The following is a 22767-nucleotide window of genomic DNA, read 5'->3' on the forward strand; positions in this document are numbered from 1 at the left end:
TATCCGCCGCTTTTGACACTGTCAATCACAACCTACTTCTTGACACACTGTCCTCCTTTGGGTTCCAGGGCTCTGTCCTCTCCTGGTTCTTCTCTTATCTCTCCCATCGTACCTTCAGAGTACACTCTCATGGTTCGTCCTCCTCCCCTATCCCGCTCTCTGTTGGAGTTCCTCAGGGATCTGTCCTTGGGCCCCTTCTTTTTTTCAATCTACACCTCTTCCTTATGCTCCCTGATCTCTTCTCATGGTTTCCACTATCATCTTTATGCTGACGACACCCAGCTTTATCTCTCCACACCAGAAATCACTGCGGAAACTGTTTTAATTTAGGGGTCAGAGACCCCCAAGAAGGCTGGAGTGACCTTAAATCTGACTCCATCTCTAAATAGCACTAGTACTGGGGTAATCAAGGAGTTGTGAAGTTCTAAAAGGAATTGCCACTAAGAGAGATGTTAGGTCTAAGGAAAAGATACCAGCCTTATGACAAACTGGATTTAGATTACAAGTTATACAATGCAGTGAAAGATAGCCTGATACAGCAAAAGCATTTATACTTACAGCCTTTCATCATTAAGTGAAGCCCACAGATCATCATTTGGAATGAGGAGTTTATTTGCCAAGATACAAGTCAAATCAGTGATTGACAACAGGCACGTACAATCAATTAGTTATAGGAATATAATAATCCAGCTGCAAACAGGTGTTAATTAGTTCCTAATCTTTTATAATTTCTTTTACCAATTAGAGGTTTTACAAGGGAAAGCAATTAGGTAATTTGTCAATTCTGCTGGACACATTGGTTTCCCTTCGAGAGAGAGAGTGGCAACCCTTCTCTCTAACTTAAACCAGGAAATACCCTGATTTTTATAGGTGCCCTCAGGATATGGATAATATGACAATAGATATACCTGATTGGATCTATGCTAATGTCATGGTTACCACTGATTGGCTCATGCTAATGAGTAGCTTCTATCTTGCTAACATGGTTTTGTCTTTAGCTCGCTTGACCACAAATCTTAAGCAAGACCCTGCATCCAGCTACACCTTTCCTTTCTCACACCATGGCTGACCACAATCCTGCTCACAGGAAAGTCTCCCTCCCCTCTTGGACAGCTAGTTCCCTCTTTTCTTTGCACCTGGCATGACTCACTCATTTCTCAACTTGTTTTTCTAACTTACATTAGAGAAAATTCCACTTTGTAACAGATACGGCTTCCATTTTGTGCTGAAATCCTCCATTTTGTTTCCATATCTATTGACCTAACTTTTCCTAATTTAGCTTATTTAGGCCTCAATCCGGGCTACAAACTAGGCCATACTTTTCCAGTAAGCTCCCAGTTATGTCAGCCATCAGATTTCTGACTCAGCCAAGGTCTGTAATGGCCTGAGCTCTATGACTGGGCCCGCCACCATTCCAGTGGGGGGGGGGGGGGGGGGGGAGGTCTCTGGCTGTACCATAATTATACAAAACCCAGGCCAAGGTATCGGCCTGCTTATCCGACATTGCTGCCTGGATGTCCAACCGCCACCTGAAACTGAACATGGCCAAGACTGAACTTATTGTTTTCCCACCCAAACCCACTTCTCCTCTCCCTTCACTCTCAATCTCAGTTGATAACACCCTCATCGTCCCCGTCTCATCTGCCCGCAACCTCGATGTCATCTTCGACTCCTCCCTCTCCTTCTCTGCGCATATCCAGCAGATAGCCAAGACCTTTCGCTTCTTAGCAAAATTAGCCCCTTCCTCTCCGAGCACACCACCCGAACTCTCATCCACTCTCTCATTACCTCTCACCTTGACTACTGCAACCTACTCCTCACCGGCCTCCCACTTAGCCACCTATCCCCCCTTCAGTCCATTCAGAACTCTGCCGCACGTCTTATCTTCCGCCTTAACCGATATGCTCATATCACCCCTCTCCTCAAGTCACTTCACTGGCTTCCGATCAGATACCGAATACAGTTCAAGCTTCTCCTACTCACCTACAAATGCACTCGATCTGCAGCCCCTCCTTACCTCTCTACCCTCATCTCCCCTTACGTCCCTACCCGTAACCTCCGCTCTCAAGACAAATCCCTCCTTTCAGTACCCTTCTCCACCACCGCCAACTCTAGGCTTCGCCCCTTCTGCCTCGCCTCTCCCCATGCTTGGAACAAACTCCCTGAGCCCATACGCCGGGCCCCCTCCCTACCCATCTTCAAATCACTGCTCAAAGCCCACCTCTTCAATGTCGCCTTCGGCACCTAATCACTACATCTCTTCTCAGGAAATCTCATCTACCCCAACTTGACATTTCGTCCTTTAGATTGTAAGCTCTTCTGAGCAGGGACCGTCCTTATTCGTTAATTTGTACAGCGCTGCGTAACCCTAGTAGCGCTCTAGAAATGTTAAGTAGTAGTAGCGTCCCCAGCTGCTCTGTGTTGTGGGCACGATTCTGATTATGGGCGGAGCCGTATGGGCGTCCTCACCTACATTCCTTTTAGTGCTGGCCTTTTAAACGGGCTGTTTGCTTGCACTTTACCGATTGTTCTTTACATTGGGGGGGTGGGGGTGTATACGTTTCAACACCTGTTTGTTTGTACGGTTTGTATTTTTCGTGTCATCTGCTGGGGGGTTGGCCTCGCCCCCTCTGTTTGCAGTGTTCCACATCCCTTGAACTCCATTTCCGCATCAGTGACATTTCCGTTGCAGGTGGGTGCTTGCTTAGAATCTTGCCACACAAGTTCAAGGTAAGCTAATAGTTCTTAGCCACTTGTTCAAGGGCTGCCCATTCTCTGGATGTGCTTTGCATTCAACTGTTACTTCTATTTTCACCAGGTTTGCTAGTGGATGTTGTGCAGTGGAGGACGTTGAGGGCCCTTATTGGTGCTGCTTCACGGCTATACTGTGTGGTGTTCCTGTTGTAGTTGCTGGACCATATCATGTTGGGCCTGTGGGACTCCCCGGTAGGTTCCACGCTTTATGTGCTGCACCCCAGTGCTCACCCATTGTGAAGGTTGCTGGGAGGGGAAGAATATATGCAATGAATGTCTTTTCCACATTATTGAACACACTCCTATAATTCTCCATAGTTATGGAAGTGAAGCATTTCTAACTTTTAGTCTGCAAACGAATTGCATGGTGGCCACAGGTACCTGCCTACTGAGCCCTTCAGTCATGGTGACGGTGAGGGTGTTTGATTACAGTTCCTAATCCAAATTACCTGCAGCTGGCTGCAGCCTGGTGGCTAGCATGGCGTAGTGGTTACAGCACCAGTCTTGTAATCCACAGGTTGCCAGTTCAAATCCCAGCTGCTCTGTGTGAACTTGGCCAAGTAACATTACTGTCCATTGTGTCACGAGGAAACTTAACACCCTCCTGGGACTGAGACAGATCCAGAGTGCCTGAATGTAACACACCCCTGAGCTACTACTGAAAAAGGGGTGACCAAACTCAATGTAAATAAACACATATATATTTGGGTGCCCTTCTGTACCTGTTGTATTATATTGCAATTGTGCTGATATAAATATCCATCAAATACTGTGACTATTGTTTTCCCTTTTCTCCTCAGCACTATATACCATTGTTGAATGATTGGAATGTGAAAACATGACCCAGCTGCTTGTAGCTCCTTGGTGGCACCACCAATGTGGTGTGGTTGTGGGTAAGGGTGTCTGGTGATCAGAGAGCAAACATCGTCTATGTGCTAAGTTTCTACTTGGCAGATCACTAGTGCCAGACAACAAATCTATTATTTACAGCACTCTGTGCTGTGGGGCTCTATGGTAAGGGGGAGGGAGGGAGAGAGGCTGGATGGCCATTTGTGTCTCAAGAGTAATGGCCCCCCCCCCCCCCCGCACATACAGCCATGCAGGATGGAATGAACAGGTGGCCTTCTTTATGGGCACAATTATCACAGATATGCATCATATTTCTCTTTCACACTTCACAGTTCATGCAATGCAATGCATATTGCCTCCTCTCACATCAACACCAGCATTTGATAATATGTAATGCACAACCTACAGACACACACACCCTGTTATATGCAGTATAAAACACATATATTTATTTAAACATGGAGACACAAATCCCCCCCACCCCTACAAATCTCCCCAAAATGTACAAATCCCCCCCCAAAACCCTACAAAGTCTTTCACCGGTGGCCATGCCCCAAGTGTAGTGCCCTTTGTAGCAGGGTAATGAGCAGTGCCAGAAGCACCCTCAGTGGCGTGTGGAGCTGCTCATTACCCTGCCTTATGGCTCTCAGCTCCTGCAGCACCTGGTTCTGGCCATCTACCAGGTGCTGCAGGAGGAGCAGGGCTGGAGCTGGGCCACGGGCTGGAGCTGGCCCAGGGGCTGGAGCTGGCCCAGGGGATGGAGGTAGCCTAGGGGCTGGAGGTGGCCCAGGGGATGGAGGTAGCCTAGGGGATGGAGGTGGCCCAGGGGATGGAGCTGGCCCAGGGGATGAGGACGATGGAGCTGCAGCTGGTGGGAGCTCCTCCATAATTCCCTCATCGATTATGAGGACCCCCTCCTCCTCCTCCATCATGGCCTCATCGATGAGGAAGACTTGCTCCTCCTCCTCCTCCTCCTGTTGGGTCTCCTCTTCCTCCTCCTCCTCCTCCTCCTGTTGGGCCTCCTCTTCCTCCTCCTCCTCCTCCTCCTGTTGGTCCTCCTCGGCCTCCTCCTTCTCCTCCTGTTGGGCCTCCTCGGCCGCCTCTTCCTCCTGGTCGGCCTCCTCAGCCACCTCCTCCTCCTGCTGCTGCTGGCGGCCTGTATATGTAAAAGGATCGTGGTTGAGATCAGCACATGCAACATGGCATAGTGGGTGGCCTGACGCGGGGGATGGGGAAAGGTGTGGTGAGGCGTGGCCTATACCCATGGGGACTGAGATGCGTCAGATGACATGACAGGGAACCCTGGAAGGTGCTCTGACACAGAACACACAGGACATGTTGGCAGACCACACTCATTGGTGCCCAGCATGTTTGCATAATGATATGTGAATACTGACCTGTTTTGTTCTTTGTATTGTTTTTTTATTTTTTTTGGGGTGGGGGGTTAGCACATAACTTTAATATAAGGCAATGACATCCACGAAAAGTAGGACCTCGGCCAGGACTACCAGTATCCACCCACTAAAGTGGGATACTAAAGTGAGGCATGTCATCTCATTCATCTCGGAGGAGGTTGGTTGGAGGTTGCAGCCACACTCATGGGAGGGCACCTGCAACCTAAGGCCTTGATCTGGGACAGAGGTGTTATGACCTACTAGTTGCCTATTAGCCACATGGAAAGTGATATTGTACAGTACATTTGCATTATTCAATAAATACATTTACAAATGAGTGCATGTGTCCTGTTTTGAATACTTACGTCGAGCCCTCAGGTGGCGTCGCACTGCCCTGATGAGGTCAGGGCTCTCCCGCCTGACTCGACGGAACCTCCTGCGCAGGGACTCTAGGTCCCTGTGAATGCCAAACTGTCTGGAAGATATAAGTTTGTACAGCAGGAGTCAGGGGATAGTCGTTCTTGCCTTCAGGACAGATATTCATTTGTACATCCAATAGCACAGAGGCACAACACTGTGTGTGTGTGTGGGGGGGGGGGGGGGGGAACGGGGACGACAAACACTTACCTTTCCAGCCTGTCCCTTATCCGGGTCCAGACTCTCATTGCCTGTATCCTGGGGGGCAGGTGGTGGTGCTGGATGAAGAGGCTGTGCCGGTGCCTAAGGCACAGCCGCACCAGCAGCAGGCTCTCCGCCTCGCTAAAATTGCGCTCCCTACGGAACTCCTCCATAGTTCTCAGTGAATAAGCGTTCTTGGAAAACAAGCGCCTTATATGGACGTCCTTGCGTGACGGACGTCGTTTCGTGCACAGCTCCATATATGGATTACCATCCCATATATGGTCGACTCAGCACGTGGACGCCATCGTAAGCATAGACGTCCATAACGTGCATGAATGGTTATGCGTGCGGGCCTTTGATGCATGTGGAGCTTGCCTTATATAGATGAGTATGAACATTGCGAACCTTTTCACATATACACAAAATGCATATAGCTGCATGTTCCAACCTACAGTGCATGTAGTTCCGGACATCCAGGTATGGAAAATATGAAGAATATTTGGTGGAGCAGCATGATCCTCTTGTAGATTACGCTTATGAACGTTCCTCATATTTCCTGTACCTGGATGTCCGGAACTGCATGCACTGTACTTGCGGAACACCTAGGGCCGGATTTAGTTGTTTTCAACTGCGATAATCGAATGTCTAAAGGCGCCCTTTTTACTACCCTTTGTGCGGCCGTTATTTGGGCGTTTCAAACGGCGATAATTGAATGCCTAAGGACGCCCATATTATTATTTGGTTATACCTACCGGATTTTGCCCGACTTCGCAAGAGCGTCCTAATTCGTACTTGGACGACCTTTCGATTATGCCCCTCAATGTATTCAAAGTTTCAAATCTTCCTTTATTATCAAATATTCTTTTCTTTTTGTATTTTTATATAAAACTAGTAAAAGAGGCCATTTCTGAGCAAATGAAACGGGCGCTAGCAAGGTTTTCGTCGCCAACACCCCCCCTCCCTCCCTGGCCAACCCCTTCATTGTTCTGCCATTGTTCCGCCCCCAACGTCATGACGTTTGACGCGAGGGCGGGGCCCGGAATGATTTCCCACCCCTGCCTCCCTCCCTGCCATAGCTCCGCCCTCGAGAGCGGGGCCCGGAGTGATTTTGGTGGCTTCACCACCACGAACCTTTGAACCTTTTTGAAGGCAGTCAGGGCTTGGCTTCACTGACGTCAGTGTCCTCAGAACGTTGAGGGTGAATTTTATTATAGTAGATTAGAATGAAAAGTTGTTGAGCACTTCGCTATGGCTCAACGGTGGCCAAACCCATTTCACTTTACATGCTTCATCAGGAGCTGTGCATCAACTTTCTTACAATGTCAAAAAGATGTAGGTGTAGTGATCACCTACAAGACAAATGTATATCAATTACATCTGTGAAAAGTAACAGATTAACTGGTGTTCAATCCTTATTTACAGAATCATTAATTTGACAGCGTTTCAACTTTGTAACTGCTTAGATGGATCTTTATATCTACTTAAATAAACAATGCAGTTAACAAACAATATTGGTTCAATGTATTTTAAAGGCAGCTTCCAATATGGTATTTTTAACAATGTCATGCTGCTCATTTTATATGAACAAAGGCTAAACATTCTAATCCAAGTCATAAAAAGGCTGTTAACGGTTATAAGTTTCCGTACATAAATACTGCTCCAATTTAGAAACATTCTTTTTCAACCATAAACATTTCTTTTACAATATACTCTCATTGCATCTTCTATAACCCCAATTTTTTATTACGCATTCTTAGCTATTAAGCAGATTGATGTGCGTACATAACCTATTTTTTCTGCTTAAAACTTACTATCAATTATCTATCATCCAAGGAAAAGATCACCTTTCTTAACCAATCACTTCACTGCATTGTTTGAAATCACCAATCAATTGTTAATATAAATGTGACATAAACTTCATCATTAGTTAATCGCTCCAGTCTGATACAGTTCTAAATCGTTGCTTAATTCAACTATATGGAGCGTTACCCCAACATTTCTTTGATTGTCATTATTGTCAGCAAAATACACGCCACTCAATTAAATTGGTTCCATTGAGTTCAAGCGGTATCACCAAATCATATTTATGTGATCACCTTTCTTAACCAATCACTTCATTGCATTGTTTGAAATCAACAATCGGTGGTTAATATAAATGTGACATAATCTTCATCATTAGTTAATCACTTCAATCTAATACAATTCTAAATTGTTACTCGTCAACTATATGGAGCATTACCCAAGTATTTCTTTGATTGTCATTATTAGCAGTAAAATGCATGCCACTCAATTAACTTATTCAAGCCAATTGGTTCCATTGAGTTCAAGCGGTAAATCCATTTATGCTCTTGTTGTAAAAGCAGCTTTCCCCTGTCTCCTCCTCTGATGTTCGGTATCACTACATCAACTATAAAGCATTTCAAATTGTCAAAAGTATGTCCAAACTTATTACACTGACTGACTAGAGGTGCCTCCATTCTAACCCTTTTTATATTGCTCCGATGTTCATTTAATCTTATTCTAAGACTTTGTGTTGTTTTCCCCACATATAGTTTTTCACATGGGCAAAGGATTATATACACTGCATAAGTAATAATTACAATTACTAATATGCTTTAGCTGATACTTTTTAGAGTCATGTGGGTTAACAAAAGATTTTAGCTGATAGATGTCAAAGTTCTTTGATCGTCCTGTGTTTTTTCAGAATTTCTCAAGAGCCAGTCCCTTTCATTATATTTTGCTCTATTGTAAGCTTTGTTCAAGATGCTGTCATTGTACCCCCTTGGTTTCAATCGTGATGTCAAAGTTCTAGATTGTGATTTAAAATCTTCTTTTTTACTGCATATTCTTCTATATCGCAAAAATTGTGCATATGGCAAAGACTCTTTACAGTGTCTAGGATGGCAACTTGTTGAGAGTAGAAATGTATTTTTACGCACAAGTTTTTGATGGACTTTCATGATGAATTCTTTGGATGCTTGGAATATCTCCACATCCAAAAAAGATGCAATAATGAAAGGGACTGGCTCTTGAGAAATTCTGAAAAAACACAGGACGATCATTGACATTTATCAGTAAATATACAAATTCTAGTCCAAGGATTTCTAATATAATAAGGGATCATTGGCTTATATTACAATCAATCAACACATTCAGAGATACAACATTATGTATTTCATATACACGAGGAAAGAATTTGAAGGAAATCTTAAGCCCAACAAATCCAAAATCTACATTCATGAAAAAAACCAATATTCCAGTTGGTCACTTTAGTGTGGTAAATGTAAAAATTGTGATATAACTTTGCAGCTAAAATCTTTTGTTAACCCACATGACTCTAAAAAGTATCAGCTAAAGCATTTTAGTAATTGTGATACTACTTATGCAGTGTATATAATCCTTTGCCCATGTGAAAAACTATACGTGGGGAAAACAACAAGAAGTCTTAGAATAAGATTAAATGAACATCGGAGCAATATAAAGAGGGTTAGGATGGAGGCACCTCTAGTCAGTCAGTGTAATAAGCTTGGACATACTTTTGACAATTTGAAATGCTTTATAGTTGATGTAGTGATACCGAACATCAGAGGAGGAGACAGGGGAAAGCTGCTTTTACAACAAGAGCATAAATGGATTTACCGCTTGAACTCAATGGAACCAATTGGCTTGAATAATTTAATTGAGTGGCGTGCATTTTACTGCTAATAATGACAATCAAAGAAATACTTGGGTAATGCTCCATATAGTTGAATTGAGTAACGATTTAGAATTGTATTAGATTGAAGTGATTAACTAATGATGAAGATTATGTCACATTTATATTAATCACCGATTGTTGATTTCAAACAATGCAATGAAGTGATTGGTTAAGAAAGGTGATCACATAAATATGATTTGGTGATACCGCTTGAACTCAATGGAACCAATTTAATTGAGTGGCGTGTATTTTGCTGACAATAATGACAATCAAAGAAATGTTGGGGTAACGCTCCATATAGTTGAATTAAGCAACGATTTAGAACTGTATCAGATTGGAGCGATTAACTAATGATGAAGTTTATGTCACGTTTATATTAACCATTGATTGGTGATTTCAAACAATGCAGTGTTCCATGGTGCGACCACACCTTGAGTATTGTGTCCAATTCTGGTCGCCGCATCTCAAGAAAGATATAGTGGAATTGGAAAAGGTGCAGCGAAGGGCGACGAAAATGATAGCGGGGATAGGACTACTTCCCTATGAAGAAAGGCTAAGGAGGCTAGGGCTTTTCAGCTTGGAGAAGAGACGGCTGAGGGGAGACATGATAGAGGTATATAAAATAATGAGTGGAGTAGAACAGGTGGATGTGAAGCGTCTGTTCACGCTTTCCAAAAGTAGTAGGACTAGCATGCGATGAAACTACAGTGTAGTACATTTAAAACAAATAGGAGAAAATTTTTCTTCACCCAACGCATAATTAAACTCTGGTGAAGGCGGTTAGCTTGGCAGAGTTTAAAAAGGGTTTGGACGGTTTCCTAAAGGACAAGTCCATAGACCGCTACTAAATGGACTTGGGAAAAATCCACAATTTCGGGAATAACATGTATAGAATGTTTGTACGTTTGGGAAGCTTGCCAGGAGCCCTTGACCTGGATTGGCCGCTGTCGAGGACAGGATGCTGGGCTTGATGGGCCTTTGGTCTTTTCCCAGTATAGCATTACTTATGTACTTATGAAATGATTGGTTAAGAAAGGTGATCTTTTCATTGGATAATAGATAATTGATAGTAAGGTTTAAGCAGAAAAACTAGGCTAGGGGGTCACGTGATGCGGCAGAGCTTATTGCCTAATAATCTGCAATAGAGCCCCCAATCTGGGACTAAAACTGGATATCCCAATAGTGCAGGATACGAGCTGCTGACAGGGCAAATTGAAAGTTTGAGCAGACCGGAGGGCAAGTTGGCATGCCCAGAAAGACCCCGCAGGGGAAGAAGGAAAATATTCATACAGCACGAACCAAGATGGCGGCGACGAGCGAGGATCCAATGAAAGCAGGGCTGCCTATAGATCTTGTGAACGAACTGGTCCAGAAGGTCTCTGTAGTACTGGAGGAAAAACTGTCCAAGATTCAGTCCTCCGTGGACCAAATTAAGGATTCCTTAGAATGGCAGGGAGTGCGCCTACAAGGAGTAGTCACAGCAGGAGGACCGTGTGGAAAGCGTGAGTGGAAGAATTGCAGTTCTGGAACAGAAATGTGCTCAGCTGGCAGGTCAAGTAGATGACCACGAAAATAGGAGTAGGCGCAATAACTTGTGGATCATAGGAGTGCCCGAAGCGGTGAAGGAGAAGGACTTACGAACATTTGTGGAGCAGTGGCTGCGTGAACAACTGGGTCTGCAATTTGAAGGCGGCGCCATGCGAGCAGAGAGAGTTCATAGAGTGGGGAAAGTGCGGGAGGAGGATCGCAAGCCCAGACCGGTGCTGGCTAAGATCTTAAACTATGCAGACAAGGAGAGAGTGCTGCAAGCTTACCGGGGAGTGAAGAATCTTTGAATTCCAGTTTGTATTGTAAAAAAGTGAGTTTAGCATGGGGGCAGGGAAAGATAACAGGGAAGGGGTTTGCGTGTGAGCAGAGAGTGCGGGAGGGGGTTGATGGTGGAAGAAGGGGAGTGGTTGGTGCGAGTGGTCAGAAGGGATGAATGTGGTAATACTGTTTAATCTTTGGACGGGAGGGGGGGAGGGGGCGGGAACACAGCAGGAGGGCTTGAAGGGTAGGGTTGGGAGGTCCGCACTGTTTTTTTTTCAATGTGGGGCACGGAAAGTCAGTTGGTGGGAATTGGTTTGTGGTGCTGGGCAAGGGCAGATTGAAGTGCCTGAGGAGTATCAGGGAAAATGTGTCTGGGGAGTGCAGCTGGGAGGCTCCTTAGCGCTTGGGGGGGTTGCTTGACAGCAGGAGGGGATCCTATTGGGTGCTGGATAATGTAGATGGGATCCATTCTCCAATAAAGAGGAAACAAATTCTGCAGGCACTCAAGAGACAAAAAGCAGATGTAGCAATGCTGCAAGAAACCCACTTGGGGAAGTCTGAACATTTGAAATTGAAACAGGACTGGGTGTGAGATGTATTCTTTGCGGCATGTAACGGGAGGAAAAGGGGGGGTGGCTGTTCTGATAAGGAAGTCCATAGCTTTTAGCCTCCACAGTATGTATCAAGATACAGAAGGAAGGTTTATCATTGTAGCAGAGCTGCTGAAGGGAAAGAAAGTGGTGATGTGTAGTATTTACGCACCAAATGTGTACTCTCACAAATTCTTTACACTTTTAGCTACTAAATTAGTAACCTATGATGAATACCCGCTTATTATTAGAGGGGATTTTAATATAACTAGCGACCCTTTGATAAATTGTAAACCACCAAAGAAAGAAGGTAGAGGCCATGGTGAGAGGGGAGTGAATTATCTGCTTAAAGAATTAGAATTGGTAGATATTTGGCACCTGCACCATTTGGAGGACCGGGATTATACCTTTTTTTCACACCCTCATGGAGTCTATGCACGTCTGGATTATCTACTGGTATCCCAATTGTTGACCAAAAAAATGGGGCAGTCAGGAAAAGCGGTGTTAAGGGGTAAAATTATATCCTACCTGGCCTCCGTAACAAAGCGGTGTGAATCTCGGGTGACAAACTTAATGTTGAAACTAAGGGAGGCTCGGAAGCTCTTTATTTTTTCACCATCAGAAGAGGCGAGGAAGGGGTATGTAGATTGTAAGAAGCAATTGCAGGAGGTACTGGATGAGCGGGCTATGTATAGCATAAAACTGTATAAATACAGGCTCTCTCAGTGGGGAAATAAGATGGGGAAATTACTAGCATCATTAGTGAAACAGAGATCTTCTAAAAGCTATATAGGAAAAATTAGGGATGTAAGGGGCTCTGTGTGTACAGGACTAGGTGAAATACAGAAGGAGTTTGTACGATTTTATTCGTCGCTCTATAGGGAGGGCTCATTTTCTGAGGAGAAGTGTAAAGAGTTCTTTGAAAATGTGAAGCTCCCATCCCTATCTGATGAACAACTGGGGGTGCTAAATGAACCGATGCACGGAAAAGAGGTGCAGCAAATCATTAAAAGATTAAAGTTGGCTAAAGCCCCAGGTCCAGATGGACTGGGTATGGAATATTATAAAATATTACAGGACCTAGTCCCACCCTCTTTTATAGCGATGTGTGAGGAGGTGAGGTCATCAGGGGTGATGGGGACAACACTCAACTATGTTCATATCACTGTCCTTCCGAAACCTGGAAAGTATGCAGAGTTAGTGGGGTCATATAGGCCAATCTCATTGCTTAACCAAGACATTAAGATTTTAGCAGGGGTGCTCGCGGCTAGGTTAGGTGCTTTAGTTCCTCAGTTGGTGCACTCGGATCAGGTAGGATTCGTTCAGGGGAGATTTGCTTCTGCCAATATATTGAAAGTGAGTCGTATTCTACTTGACGGATGGCAAAAGGCGGGGGATGCACTCCTGGCTAGTTTGGACGCGGAGAAAGCGTTCGATAAAGTGGTCTGGGAATACCTATTCTGGGTGTTGCAGAGATTCGGAATACGAGGGGAGTTTCTGAGTTGGATTTGTGGGATGTATAGCAACCTGACAGCCCAGATCCTTATCAATGACTCTCTTACAGAACCTTTGTATTTGAAGGGTGGTACTAGGCAGGGGTGTCCTTTGTCACCTTTATTATTTATATTAACACTAGAACCCTTGGCAGCCAGGATTCGCCAAGATCCAGAGCTACGGGGAATTCAGATGGGAGGAGAGGAATACCGTATAAACTTATTTGCAGACGATATGCTTCTTCTGTTGGACAATGCGACCATTACGTTACTGCGGGCCATGAGTATAATTCAAGAATTTGGGGAGTTTTCGGGGCTTAGCATAAATTTTGGAAAATTTATTTTATTTATTTTTATTTTTGTTACATCTCCCTATAAGTAACCCATGTGCGAGCCTGGGTTTGAGTAGCTTCCCATTGTCGTGGGCCCAGGTCGGTATAAAGTACTTGGGAGTGTATCTAAGTGCGGCGCCGAATTGGGTATATAAAAGAAATGTATTGGATAAATTAGAAGTGGTCAAAAGGTTATGCATTCAATGGAAGGACCTTCCGCTAAGTTTTATGGGTCGGATAGCGCTGGTTAAGATGGTGATACTGCCTAAGTTGCTATATCCTTTACAGATGCTTCCGATGTGGGTCCGCAAGCAGGAAGAGTCTGTGCTTCGCAGTGTGGTGAGTTCATTTATTTGGAGAGCAAAGCGTCCGAGAATCTCCTTCATGAAGTTAGCGTCTGATAGGACGAAAGGCGGTCTTTGATTGCCAGATTTGAGGGCTTATAATGTAGCAGCGTTATTACGCTGGATACACGAGTTGCCCCTAAGGGTTTTTGGGAGAGTTAGAGTGGCAAAAAGATCCCTTTGTTATGTTGGAGGGGGAGGGCTGGAGGAGCTGGAGGGAATCAGTACTGGAAAGCTCTGCAAAGTGCTTGGAGATGGTGGAGGGGGGTGGGAGGGGCGACTCTTGGACCTAGCCCCTTTTTAACTTTTGTGGGTAACCCTGCTTTTCCGGCGGGAATGGTTACAACAGTATTCAGCAAGTGGAGGAGTGGGGGATGTAGGCACTTGGGCCATCTCCGTCAATGGGAGGGAGAGGTGTTCCCATCTTTTGAACAATGCAGACGTGTATGGGAAATCCCCAATTCACAGTTTTTTGCTTACCTCCAGGCGCACAATTATGTGTTGGGTGTGGAACACAAATATAGAACTTTAGTGGGGTTTTTTACAGCTACCCCCAACACTTAACCGGTTGACCCAGTGGCACCAAGTAATCAGAGATAATAAAAAAGCTCCGTATCTTATAAAATTAGCTGAGTTATGGAGCCAGGATACAGGTGAAGAGATTATAGAAAAGAGATTAGCTGAGGTATTTGGAAATATTCACCGTGTGACCCCTAACGCTGCACTGCAAGACATACAGTATAAGATTCTGTACAGAGTGCACATCACTAAGGAGAGAGGAGTGGTGATGGGGTTGTGGGAAGATCCCAATTGTAATACATGCAAGATAAAGGTGGGAACATTGCTGCATTCCTTCATGGAATGCCCAGGGGTGTTGGAGGTCATGGAGCATGTCTTGCAGTGAGTTATAGAGTGGCAGTACTCAGCAGTGCTTATGGGATGTACAGCATCATTGAAGGAGCAGGGGTTAGGGAGTGCTCAATGTAAATTTGCTTTGCTGGCAACCTGGCTGGCAAAGAAGTGTATTCTAAAGGTCTGGGTGGATCCCTCTCCTCCCCTTTTGGTGCTCTGGAAGGAACATATGAGGGAAATGGCTAGTTGGGTGCTTATGTCTTTTAAATCATCGTGCTCCTTGGGGCAACGCCAGTATTGCGAGCTATGGGAAAAAGTGCAGGCTTCACTTCAACAGGGTGTCCTAACAAGTTTAGTAACTGATGATACAGGAAGCGGACAGTAGGTGGGAGTGGGGGGCAGGGATGGTTTAGTTTCTCCTGGGGTTGGGGGGGGGGGGGGAGAAAAACTGAAAACAGCACGGAGTAAGAGGATATCTGGATAGATTACTATAAAAGGTACAATGTGATGGGATGTGTTGAAATGGGAATGTTTCTAAATTGGAGCAGCATTTATGTATGGAAACTTATAACCGTTAACAGCCTTTTTATAACTTGGATTAGAATGTTTAGCCTTTGTTCATATAAAATGAGCAGCATGACATTGTTAAAAATACCATATTGGAAGCTGCCTTTAAAATACATTGAACCAATATTGTTTGTTAACTGCATTGTTTATTTAAGTAGATATAAAGATCCATCTAAGCAGTTACAAAGTTGAAACGCTGTCAAATTAATGATTCTGTAAATAAGGATTGAACACCAGTTAATCTGTTACTTTTCACGGATGTAATTGATATACATTTGTCTTGTAGGTGATCACATAAATATGTGATATCATCTTTTTGACATTGTAAGAAAGTTGATGCATGGCTCCTGATGAAGCATGTAAAGTGAAACTGGTTTGGCCACTGTCGAGCCATAGCTAAGTGCTCAACAACTTTTCATTTTAATTATATATAAAAATACAACAAGAAAAGAATGTTTGAGAATAAAGGAAGATTTGAAACTTTGAATACTTTGTGTTGATTAACTTGATCAAGTATATATACTGGACTCTTCACTTGTTGATGTCTTATGATTTGCATTAGAGTTACAGCAGCCTTCCTCTTTTTGCTACTACTGACAAATATAAGGACCATCACTCACACATGGCCTGAAAACTAAGTATCAGGATCTTACATTTAACCTTCATCTCAAAAGACAAGATAGGGTAATCAACAGCAGAGCTGCTCATTCCAACTGCTATCTTCCTAGAATTTATGTACAATAATATTTTGCAAAATCTATAATTTCCTCAAAATTTTACCAGGCATTCATATTAGGAGCGTGCTACAATAATCTAAACATTTTAACACCAGTGCCTGAATAACTATATGCAAAACAGAAGTACTCACATGAGGTCACAGACCCCACACCAACCTCAACTTGTGGTAGGCCTATGCAAAATACCCAGCATATGAGCTCCCAAAGTTCCATATGCAACTGAACCTGGCAATGTGTAACACCAGGGTAACTGAGGGGCCCTTTTACTAAGGCGCGTAGACGCTTACACACATCCAACACTCGTCAATTTGGAACTACCACCCTGCTACCGTGAGCCCCGGGCAGTAATGCCATTTTTTACGCGTGTCTGATTGGGCGGCAGAAGATATTTTTTATTTTTACCACATAGCACTAACTGGGCAGTAATTGGCAGTATACACACGCTGACGATTACCACCCAGTTAGCACGTGAGACCTTATCGCTAAGTCAATGGGTGATAGTAAGGTCTCAGGCCCAAAATGGATGTGCGCCAATTTTTATTTCGCTGCACATCCATTTTTGGCCAAAAAAAGAGGCCTTTTTTGCACTGAAAAATGGACCAGCGCGCGCCACTTTTTGGTGCACCTTAGTAAAAGGACCCCTGAAACAGGTAATCTACAACAGCTCAGTTTTAGCACTGTTTTGCTTTAGACCACTTCTAGTGAACCATGCACAGATTCAACCTCTGCACCACCTAACAAGGGGACAGACCACTGCACATCATCCTCATAATGTTATGTGTTTGATGTTTTTCTCCTTTAGTCTTTAGAGTATATTTTATCTTTTATTTATTTTGGTCTTTTAGATTGTAAATAGCTTTTCATCTTCAGGATGTCACTTCCTGGTTGCTATCAAATATTGGCAAACCCATGCATTTTGAAATAAAATTAAGGAGTCAATATCCAGCAGGAATTAACCAGGAAGGAGTGGCTCCTACCTGGTTTAATCACATTGACCAGGTCTGGAACATATATTCAGCAGCACTTAATTGGAGAGTTTCATTGAATATCTGTACAAACCACCATGGCAATGCTTGGTTGGTCTGTGGTGGAACAAAGGCAAAGCAGGAAGTTATCTGGGCACCACCAATATCTAGTGCCAGTGCCCAGATATCTGAGCAGTTTGGACTACATAAATAGCAGCTATCCTGATACCGGCACTAAATAGCAGTACCTATATAACTTCAGGTGACCGCTGGTGACCTGATATTCAGTGCTGGTAGCCAGATATGGCCCAGCATTGAGTATCCAGGTCTAAATTAGCCTATGGTGGCCAATGTTTACAAAACTTCTGATTGCTTTGGGCTGAATATTAACCAGTAAGTTGCTACTGTATTTCTTTTAAGTCTGTAAAATGTTCCCCTGAGCCTTTGGGAACCACTGTGTTTGAAACTATGGCATAGATGACCTGACATAGTGAGAGTAACCTTTGTATCTTTATAAAAAAACTATCACAAATCCTGCAGAAATGTACATTTGAAATTCTTTACAGTGCACAGAAAGTATATGTGTTCTCTTAAGCTATCTTAGCCTGCATTCATTCTATAATCCCCCTTCAACAGTACCTGAATTGAATATTATTAGGTATTAGGTATTATTAGGAAAGGTATGGAAAACAGGTGTGAGGATGTTATAATGCCGTTGTATCGCTCCATGGTGCGACCGCACCTAGAGTATTGTGTTCAATTCTGGTCGCCACATCTCAAGAAAGATATAGTAGAATTGGAAAAGGTGCAGAGAAGGACGACTAAAATGATAGCGGGGATGGGACGACTTCCCTATGAAGAAAGATTAAGGAGGCTAGAGCTATTAAGCTTGGAGAAGAGACGGCTGAGGGGAGACATGATAGAGGTATATAAAATAATGAGTGGAATGGAACAGGTGGATGTGAAGCGGCCACGCTTTCCAAAAATACTAGGACTAGGGGGCATGCGATGAAACTACAGTGTAGTAAATTTAAAACAAATCGGAGAAAATTTTTCTTCACCCAACGTGTAATTAAACTCTGGAATTCGTTGCCAGAGAAAGTGGTGAAGGCGGTTAGCTTAGCAGAGTTTAAAAAGGGGTTGGATGGTTTCCTAAAGGACAAGTCCATAAACCGCTTCTAAATGGACTTGGGAAAAATCCACAATTCCAGGAATAACATGTATAGAATATTTGTACGTTTGGGAAGCTTGCCAGGTGCCCTTGGCCTGGATTGGCCGCTGTCGTGGACAGGATGCTGGGCTCGATGGACCCTTGGTCTTTTCCCAGTATGGCATTTCATATGTAATTATGAAAGTCATCTTCCCCTGAATTCTATATAGGTTGCCCAAAGTTGGGCACCCAAATTTGGATGTGGAACCCAGATGTGCACATAAACTAGTCAGTCAGTTGGATGCTAACAACACTGATGTAGTTTGGAGTTAATTGCCACTAATTTGGATTTACATGTATATCTGCCTATGCACTATTCTATAACATTGCACACCCATAGTGTCTTATGCACAACCCAAAGAGGGGCTGGTCAGGGGCGCTAGGATTTACACCAAGTTTAGGCTGGCATAAGTCCTCAATCCCAAAGTTGGGCGTGGGAATCCACTCTAAGTGCTATTGTATAAAGGGCACTCAGCCTAGCATGCCCTTTATAGAATAGTGCTTAGTGCGGATTTTTCCTGGCACCTAAATTTGAGCACTATTTACAGAATCTATTACAGAATCTAGCCCCTTGAGCTTGGATTTGGTAAAGGTGAGTAGATCAAAAATCCATATCAAAATCCAAAACATTTAGCCATGTAAAAAAACTATAGAACCAGCGCATTCGGAACTGAATCAGAAATCTGCTAACCAGATAGCATCTAAACCCTCCATTCCACTGGCATGAGTTGCAAAACTTCTTCTCACAGTTTGGTGGTGACATCTTATCACTCTTTCTCTCTTTTCCCAGGTAAGATTGATTTGCGTTCCTTCAAGTTAACCTGAATGGTGTCAGAAAAATGGAAGAGAGTGACCCTTGTGCTATGGCTCCCAGCAGACCCCTGAAGGTATGCCTGGTGTCTCCTGTGCGGGCTGTGGTCCGCCTTCGACGCAAAATAAGGATACTGAGGAAGAGTCGCCTCCATCTGGATCTGACTGGGGAGAAATCCTTGGAATCAGCACAAACTAGGCTAATGCAAAAACATCCCTACGTAAACCGAAAAATGCTTGTTGATACAATGGGTTTTCAGAAACCCCAATATTTTACCTTTGACACCCCAACAGTTGAACGTGTTTCCATGGTGAATCAAAGGAGAAAAAAGAAATCCAGAAGGTCCAGAGCCGTGTTGTACCCTGAAAATATGAAGAAACACCTTCCTCTAGAGCAAAAGAGCAAGGCCAAGCGCTGCCTTCTGTTGCTCACTGCCATTATCTGCTTTCAGATACTGAATGCAATTGAGAACCTGGATGATAACCTACAGAAGTATGACTTGGATGGGCTTGAGAAGACCTTACAGCGAGAGGTGTTTGGTCAGACGATAGCCATGGAAATCATTATGAACCTCTTAAAGGACTATTTGGCCACCCACGTCCATAATAAACCTCTCGTGATGTCTGTTCATGGTCCTAGTGGGGTTGGAAAGAGTTATATAGGGCGGTTGCTGGCTAGACATTTCTGCTCAGTCATGGATGGCGAATTTGTGCTACAGTACTTTGTGATGCACCATTGTCCTGCTAATGAAGACATCTTCTCTTGCCAGCTGAATTTATCTAGCAAGATTTCTACTATAGTCAGCCAAGCAGAAATTGAAGAAAAGATCCCAGTGTTTATTTTTGATGAAGTAGAACTGATGCCTCCTGCTCTGTTGGACACCCTGAATGGATTTTTTCAGTCCAATCAAACCAATGAATTCCTCAATGCTATCTATGTCTTGATAAGCAACATTGGAGGGAATGAGATCGTCAAGTATGTCCTGTACAATGCTTCTAGTGATATCCTGAACTCACACAGTATGAGTGAGGACCTCATCAGTGTTGTTCGGTCAGCATTGCAGCAGTACCATCCACTCTGGAACAGCACTGACATTGTCCCTTTTATTCTTCTGGAGAGGAGCCACATCATGCATTGTTTTCTAGATGAACTGATGAGGGAAGGCTTTTATCCTGATAGCAAATACATAGAGACTTTAGCACGACAGATTAACTACTACACTACAGAGGACAGACAGTACTCTACCACAGGCTGCAAACAGGTTGGAGCCAAAGTTAATCTGTTGCATTAATGAAATAGAATGGGACCTTGGCTACATAGGCATGTTTCTGTTCATCTAAAGCATGTGAACAAGTGGAGCCCAGCCCTTAATTACTGTGGTCCCACACTGAAAAGCTCTTTCCTCCTATAGTCATGGTTCAGGCAAACTGAACTGTTTAGGACTATGCCAGACTTTCCAATTTGCCCTTCGTCTGCAGAATGATTTAAATGCTTCTAGGTGATGGTCCTTCATCACTTACTCTCATGGTATGCATTGATATTACCCTCATTAATAAGGAGGTTAATCACTGTAATTATGAAATTAAATTTCTATGTGAAATTACAAAAGAGCTGTTTGCTTGTCATGTTCAAAGTATAATTTTGAATATATATATATATTTTTTCAAATAACAAAAGTGGGTCAGTTCTCCCCCAAGAAAAGTGGCACCCATCATTTGAACTTGATGTATGTATCACTATGTAGTTTATATATGTTTCATATTTGGGGCTCCTAATGCTCCACTGCCCCAGGAAGTTCAGGGCAAATATCTGCAGCTGCAACTGGGCTCTTGTACTATGTTTGCATTCATGAACTGCCCTTGTAAGTGTCTAGAACAAGCAATATTTTTTATTTCATGTTCTCATACTTCTTCAAATACTTCCCAATTAAAAGTATCCTGAACTAACTTAGGGGTCCTTTTACCAAGCTGCAGGAAAAAGGGCCTGCGCTAGCAGCGGGGATCATTTTTCCCACACGCCAGGGCCCTTTTGCGGCAGCGGGTAAAAAAGTCCCCAGCACACATGGCCATGTGGTAAGAAAAATGGTGATAAGGACTCCCACGCTAACCTGGCGGTAACTGGGCAGCACATGGTGATGCCCGATTACCATCAGGTTATTGCTGTGCAAGCCATTTCCAGGCATCAGGGGCGTAGCCAGACCTCACCGGGAGGGGGGGCCAGAGCCCGAGGTGGGGGGGCACTGTTTAGCCGCCCCCCCCACCGCCGTCCCCCCCTATCCGCCGCCATCACATCGGACCCCCCCCTGCCGGCCTGCCCACGATTCCCTTCAACCCCCCTCCCGCCACCAACTCTCCCCCGCCGTCGCCGCCCGCCCCGTCGCCGCAAATGATACCTTTTTTGAACAGACTTTCTTCCGCGCTTGAGTAGCGCCTTTCTTCGACAAAGTTCCGGCGATCAGCTGTTTCGATGCTGGCATCAAAACAGCTGATCGCCGGAACTTCGTCGAAGAAAGGCGCTACTCGAGCGCGGAAGAAAGTCTCTCGCTTCAAAAAAGGTATCATTTGCGGTGACGGGGCGGGCGGCGACGGTGGGGGAGAGTTGGTGGCGTGAGGGGGGTTGAAGAGGATCATGGGGCAGGGGGCCAGGGCCAAATCTACTGGGGCCCGGGCCCCCTCAGGCCCCATGTAGCTACGCCACTGCCGGGCATTTTTCTTTTTCATCCAGAAATGGCACGTGCACGAGGTGGGACTACCACCGGTGGCCGCATTCAGCCAGTGGTAGTCCCGGAAGACCTAGAGATGGGAATAACTAGTGAGGTAATTAAATTCGCCGATGACACAAAATTATTCAGGGTCGTCAAGTCGCAGGAGGAATGTGAACGATTACAGGAGGACCTTGCGAGACTGGGAGAATGGGCGTGCAAGTGGCAGATGAAGTTCAATGTTGACAAGTGCAAAGTGATGCATGTGGGTAAGAGGAACCCGAATTATAGCTACGCCTTCCGCGTTAGGAGTTACGGATCAAGAAAGGGATCTGGGTGTCGTCGTCGATGATACGCTGAAACCTTCTGCTCAGTGTGCTGCTGCGGCTAGGAAAGCGAATAGAATGTTGGGTGTTATTAGGAAGGGTATGGAGTCCAGGTGTGCGGATGTTATAATGCCGTTGTATCGCTCCATGGTGCGACCGCACCTGGAGTATTGTGTTCAGTACTGGTCTCCGTATCTCAAAAAAGATATAGTAGAATTGGAAAAGGTACAGCGAAGGGCGACGAAAATGATAGTGGGGATGGGACGACTTTCCTATGAAGAGAGGCTGAGAAGGCTAGGGCTTTTCAGCTTGGAGAAGAGACGGCTGAGGGGAGATATGATAGAAGTGTATAAAATAATGAGTGGAATGGATCGGGTGGATGTGAAGCGACTGTTCACGCTATCCAAAAATACTAGGACTAGAGGGCATGAGTTGAAGCTACAGTGTGGTAAATTTAAAACGAATCGGAGAAAATTTTTCTTCACCCAACGTGTAATTAGACTCTGGAATTCGTTGCCGGAGAACGTGGTACGGGCGGTTAGCTTGACGGAGTTTAAAAAGGGGTTAGATAGATTCCTAAAGGACAAGTCCATAGACCGCTATTAAATGGACTTGGAAAAATTCCGCATTTTTAGGTATAACTTGTCTGGAATGTTTTTACGTTTGGGGAGCGTGCCAGGTGCCCTTGACCTGGATTGGCCACTGTCGGTGACAG

At 44.4% G+C, this 22767-nt stretch overlaps 1 protein-coding gene across 6 annotated transcripts in view; it reads left to right on the plus strand.

Annotated features, from left to right (window-relative positions):
- TOR4A (torsin family 4 member A) overlaps positions 1–20577 on the plus strand; it is a 223242-nt gene extending 202665 nt beyond the window's left edge. For all 6 annotated transcript variants that reach the window (XM_030207774.1, XM_030207775.1, XM_030207778.1 and 3 more), the window contains one exon: positions 19005–20577. In XM_030207774.1, coding sequence (XP_030063634.1) covers positions 19054–20316 — 1263 coding nt within the window. In that variant the 5' untranslated portion in view covers positions 19005–19053 and the 3' untranslated portion in view covers positions 20317–20577. The remainder of the gene's footprint in view (positions 1–19004) is intronic.
- The last annotated feature ends 2190 nt before the right edge of the window (positions 20578–22767 follow it).

This window comes from Microcaecilia unicolor, chromosome 6 (assembly GCF_901765095.1).
Source record: "Microcaecilia unicolor chromosome 6, aMicUni1.1, whole genome shotgun sequence".
Lineage (NCBI taxonomy): Eukaryota > Metazoa > Chordata > Amphibia > Gymnophiona > Siphonopidae > Microcaecilia > Microcaecilia unicolor.